A 6,000-nucleotide genomic window follows, 5' to 3' on the forward strand; every position below is an offset into this window, starting at 1 on the left:
CAATCAAACAACCGCAACCACACTGTTCTGCGACAACACCTCTGTCATTGCTCTCGCAAACAACCCGGTATTTCATGCCCGGACTAAACACATCGAGGTCGATTGTCACTACATTCGCAGCTGTATCAAAGACAACATATTGGATGTTCATAATATATCCACCAAGGATCAACTCGCCGATCTGCTCACCAAAGCGCTTCCAACTCCACGATTCAAATTACTTTCGGACAAGCTAGTGGTCTCTCCCGAAACACTAGCTTGAGGGGGGCTATTAGACATAATTAGATAAATCTTGAATCTGTTATCAAGATACACGTGGACACCATTCATTGGTCCTTGTATTTAATTTCTCTTATAAATACCTCTGTACAAACTGATCACATAGTGAATTATACACATCTTCTGTTTTTCCTTCCGGCCTCTTCTTCGATTTCTTTCTTAGCCTTCCTCTGTCTCCGGTTTCTCACAACTCGAAGAATCAGCCTTTTGGGCAATCGATCGAGACAACCTACGTCCAATCAGATTAATAACCATTACTTCAGAATGTCATAATTTTTTTTAAACTTTTCAGCTAATTAAGGTGAACCCACCCGCACATCACATACACAAGCTTTGAATCCAAGATCTCTTTGGTAATAGCCAAAGGTTTCAACCAACAAATCAAGATAAGCTGCAAACATTTTTAGATATGAAGATGAATTCAACCACGAACTCAATCGGGAACCCGAACCTAAGAGCTCTGGCATAATTCAATCTAACCTAACCTACAAGCCCTCAAAATTGATCTGAATCACCCTCCATATAAAATTAATCTTGGTTCAAATCAAAACAAATTGAACCTATCAAATCTTCCAACCGACAACATTTATTATTTCCTTAAGCCTAAAAATATATCATATACATTTTACAAAATGTCCACAAAATCAATACAAAATTTAAAAAGAATCATTATAAAAGAAAAAACTTTAATAAAAAAGTCAAACAAAAATTCACACTTGACTTGTTTTCCCAAAAAAGTATGAAGAGTATGAGTACAAGAAATTATTAGAATACATTGGTGGATCCAGCTGCCGTCAATCTACACTTCACATCTGAATGTATATATATATATATATTCATGTGTGAAGTGTAGATTGATGAACACAGCTACATCCACCCTCCACATTTAATATTTTTTGATTAGAAATGAGAGTATTATAACCCATTAGAAATAAGAGTATTATAACCCATGAACTCCATGGAATCACCTGAAAGGTAATCATTAAAAGATTAACAGAAAATAAATTTTAAGAAATTATTTATTCCAAATGACTATATGTTGATTTGTTGCTGAATTCAACAACAAAATATCAATATATAAATAAAAAATAAAATAAAATTCTTATTTTAAAGCTTAAATGTACTAAATTCTGAATAAAATTACAGTTTGATAATTTGCTAACACTTGGTAGGTGTCTAACGTACACCTTGTTGATGCCAATCTAATCAAATAATTGAGAGTAATTATCAATAGAAGCCATCAATTGTCATTAAAAAAAATAATTTCATAGATAATATTCACATCATAAAAATAAAAATAAAAATGAAAAATTTGAATTGGATTAATTACCTGGAGAAGAGAGTTCCACAATCGCAGCGATACTCCCTCGTTCCACATATCTTAGAATGCGCCTTCCAATCGGACTGAACGGCGTATTTCTTCGAACACTTATCACACTTCCATTTCTTCTCCCCATGCTTCCTGCTGAAATGCTTCTTAATACCAGTGAGGTCTCCAAGCGCACGGGAGGCATCATGGTGAACGCAGGTGACTTCAGGGCATATGTAGACCTTCTTCCTCACCTCCTTGCTCGTTCTCTGCTTCAGTTTCCATGGCAGATTATGCCCTCTTCTGTGAAGCTGAAGATTCTGATCTCGTTGGAAGCCTTTGTTGCAGATCTCACAGAGGAACCGATTTGTCGCCATAAGACTCGTTGGCGACAAAGCAATCACCTCAGCTTCAGGATCTGTATAGAAGGAAATAGTATCAGACGGTTTTAATGATTTGAGTAAGAAAAATCATATTTTTTATATCATAGTTGTTTAATTTAAATAACCTGGATTGCCTGGAAGATTTCGCTTCTTCTTGGAAGATGGAGGATTAGGGTTTTGGTTGTTGGAGGAGACGCTGGCTTCGCCGGAGGCTGAGGTAAGATTAGACATGTTTTCTTCTAGCAGTTGGAGTTGAGGAGGGATTATGAGGCCTTTCATTATCGGTTTAGAGAGACAAAGAAAGAGTACTGGGCAGTAATATATGGTAGGAGGAGGAATCCAGGCCTAGGAAAAAGGAGGAACAGTGTTAGTTAATAAAGCCTGCAATGGATCTATAAGGGATATCCAACAGTTCTGTAAGAGAAAAAAAAAAAATGTGATTAGTAGCGTGTTTAATTAAGAGAATTTTCTACTCATCAGTAGATCTAAATTGAAATATGCTGCATCAAGCAAAATTAAGTGAAAATAGGAAGAGAGAAAGAGAGAAGAGAAGAAAGAGATCTGGAGCTTTAGAGAGAGAAAGAGACCGATAGTCTTAAGATAATACCTTGAGATGAAGCTGCACCAAGTCTTTATTTTGACCTGCATGCTGAACTGAACTAAACTATATGCATGAAAGAAATTAAACAAAACTATAATAAAGTTCTTGTAATAATATTATACTAACTCAATTTAGAACAATAAAAAGAGTTGAAATTAAGAACTTTGAGGGATTAGTTAGCTTTCTTGCTGAGAGGAGATTTGATCAAGAATGATTAAAGAGGAAGAGGAGAAAGGAAGAGAGAGAGAGAGAGAGAGAGAGAGAGAGAGAGAGAGAGAGAGAGGTATGTGGATGAGGGAAGTAAGCAAGCGTGCAATCGTCCACCCATTCAACACCCACAGGCCTACAGTGACGTTGCCATTTGCGTCTTTATCTGTATATGTCCCTACTAATATGAAGGAATTCCTTTGCCGTTCTTCCTGTTGTAATTAAGTTTTTTTTTTTTTTTTTTTTTTTTTTAAGTTTTTTTTTTTTTTTTTTTGTTCTCTATGTATACTATTTCTCCTCGGGCTTATCGCGAGCAATAGTTCCTAGTGAGGCGCTAATTTGGTGAGATCAAAATATGGCATTTTTATTAATACAGATACAGAGGTACAGAGCAAAATCTAATGGTTCCTTTTGTGATTTCTGGTGGATTATCAAATATATGAAATCTTGTTTCTTGTTTTATTATTTTGTATCTTAGTTTGTAAATCTATGTTCAATAGGTTTTTTTTAAAGATCTAAATAATATGTAATAATTATATAAACTAATTAAATTAAAAAAAAGTATGTGATGAAATTATTTTATGAAGTTATTGTATGTATTAATCTGAATTTAGAAATAATTATATGATATTGTAGATTATTATTAGTTTAAAGTTGAAAAGAATTTTTTTTTTGGAAAAGGTAAAAAACTAATATTATGAAAAATTTGTAGAAAAATAGAACAAAAGAAGGAGACTTTTTTTTTTAAGGGGAAACCCACAGAGGGACTTACGCGTTGATATAATTCAAAATTACAAGTCCTTAAGGGGACATTTAGCTCACTAATGCTCAAAAGAGTTACAAAATATAAAGAAAAGCAAAACCCTAAGAGCCAATAATCCCCATCTAAACCAATTACAAAATTGCCTAGATACAATCTAAGGCGACGCTGAAGAAGCGTCCAAAAAGGAAAGACCAAATCATACGCGTTTAGCCCAGTCTTTCTATAAAAATCCATCATGTAAGCTGCAAAAATTCTTCAAAAAAACACATAAAAACAAAAAAAAAGTATGCAAGAAAAGTAAACACATTAGTAGAAATAAAAGACATAAAAGATAGCTGATTCAAAACCTTACCAGAGCAGCAGTTATGAAAATTGTCCCAAGTTTGACTAATGATGTATAGGCTAACAAAATAATTCACTTCAATCCAATTAGAAATGCCACAAAATCTGATTAAAGAAATAAATAGACAAACCTGATGACCACACCCGCTTCCAGAACAAGAAGAATTACCATCTAATAAGCAGAGAGCCTTGAAGTAAGGATCAAACATAGTGAAAAAACCCCAGAACCTAATCCACCACTGAAATTTTGCACCACTAGCAACTCGTGAAACATTCAAAACAAAGAAAGCAGCTTCACAATAACCCAGCAACCAACCCAAAGAAAACTAAGCAGAGCCAGCCCAACCAAACAGAATAAGTAACATAAAAACAGACCTAACAAAAACAGCACCCAGCACTAGACAAAACAGACTCACATTAACCCATCCTGATATAGGGAAGACAAATTTTGTCAAGCTTAATCAAACCAATTAATAGATGAGGCAAATTAGCACTACCGAACTCCACATCATTATCCAGATTATAGCCAAATTTAGTCAACCAATCAGCACACGCATTACCTTCCCTCAAAACATGATTAATATAGCAATTGCGATTAGAGATAGCCATACGAATTCTTCTAATAAGATAGAAAAACTGAGGAGAGAACACACTATCATTCTTAATAATTTGAATTAATAAAAGAGCATCCACCTCAATTTCGACATTAACATAACCTCTTCTCTGGCAAATCTCCAGCCCCTTAGCTAAACCTATAAGCTCAGCAAAAAAGAATTTACACGGATATAAAGGGTCCACATAAGCCACCATCACTTCACCAAAACTATCACGAATAATGCCCCCATATCCGCAGTAGAGACACCCACAGAACCATCCGTGTTAAGTTTAAGCAAAGGCTGCACGTGTTTTGACCATCTAACCACCATCTCAGTTCTCACAAAGTTATCAGCATCCTTAGAAACACCGAGAAAATAAGCAAAACATTCACAATTCTTGAGATTTTTTCCCTTAATAAGATTGGTAGAGAAACTTTGAATAATTTTATTATTAACATTAGCAATAATGACATTGGCATTCATTTTAACACCATTATGATTAGCATCATTCCTATCCTTCCAAATGAACCACAAAATGAGAATATACAATAAATTTAAAATGTGACCTTTAGAATTAATCATCCAATCACTAAGCATAAAAATAATATTGCAATCACCAAAAATAGAAAGCACTTTGTTAACAGAATTAGCAAAGTACCTCCAAACTGTTTGAGCAATGCTACTATATATTGATAAAAACATGATTAATTTTTTTGATATTAAAACAACACTGGCATTTAGATGGGAGAAAAAACCTTTATTCTAGAGACGATTGTCCACCGGCAAGTAACCCTTAATACATCTCCAAGGAAGAATGGAATAAGACACAGGAATATTATTGTTCCACATAGCCTACCACCAAAAGAAAGAAAGTTTGTTGTCCAATTGGAAATTTTACTTTGAAAAGTCGTGAAAACCTCCTAAAAAATACGGGCTTTTTTCCTACCTTTAAAAATTGGGGTACCTAAATACTTGATCGGCAAAGAAGAACAATTAAATTCACACAACCTTTTGATATCATTTATCTTGCCTTGATTAGCAGAATTAGAGATAATAAAATTACTTTTATTCTTGTTTAGCAAAAGTCCACCCATATTTTGAAAACCATCTAGAAACTTGATTAAGATTTTAATATTTTTTAAGGAGCCATTAGAGAAAATGATAAAATTGTCAGCAAAACTGAGATGAGTAATAGGAATACCACCCATCGTATGGTAAAATAGAGACGGATGCCTTTTATATAATTCCTCCAAACCCATGGATAAGTAATCAACAGCAATGATGAACAAAGCTGGCGACAAAAGATCACCTTGCTGTAAGCCTTGGGAGGATTTAAAGAAACCATGATTCCTCCCATTAATGATAACATAAAAGAAACAATTTTCAATACTGTTTTTAACAATTAAAATAAAATCTTGACTAAAACCAAATAAAGATAACACCTTATATAAAAAACTCCAACTCAAGTTGTCATAAGCTTTAGTAATATCCAGTTTAAAGATACTATTGCCCCCCCCCCC

The 6,000-nt window shown here is 34.1% G+C and overlaps 1 protein-coding gene across 2 annotated transcripts; it reads right to left on the reverse strand.

Moving 5' to 3' along the window:
* Positions 1–1,251: 1,251 nt before the first annotated feature.
* Positions 1,252–2,860, reverse strand: LOC110114411 (zinc finger protein GAI-ASSOCIATED FACTOR 1-like). Of its 2 annotated transcripts, none has more exons than XM_020847276.2 (3): positions 2,579–2,860; positions 2,097–2,385; positions 1,252–2,006 (listed from the first exon to the last, which is right to left on the reverse strand). In XM_020847276.2, exons 2-3 carry the CDS (start codon positions 2,248–2,250, stop codon positions 1,606–1,608), a joined length of 555 nt encoding a protein of 184 aa, XP_020702935.1. In that variant the 5' UTR covers positions 2,251–2,385; positions 2,579–2,860; the 3' UTR covers positions 1,252–1,605. The 2 variants fall into 2 exon arrangements, with proteins under 2 accessions (XP_020702935.1, XP_020702936.1); XM_020847277.2 differs by having other exon boundaries at positions 1,254–2,006; positions 2,097–2,316; positions 2,579–2,859.
* Between the last annotated feature and the right edge of the window lie 3,140 nt (positions 2,861–6,000).

Source organism: Dendrobium catenatum, unplaced genomic scaffold (genome assembly GCF_001605985.2).
Source record: "Dendrobium catenatum unplaced genomic scaffold, ASM160598v2 fragScaff_scaffold_1280, whole genome shotgun sequence".
Taxonomy (NCBI): domain Eukaryota; kingdom Viridiplantae; phylum Streptophyta; class Magnoliopsida; order Asparagales; family Orchidaceae; genus Dendrobium; species Dendrobium catenatum.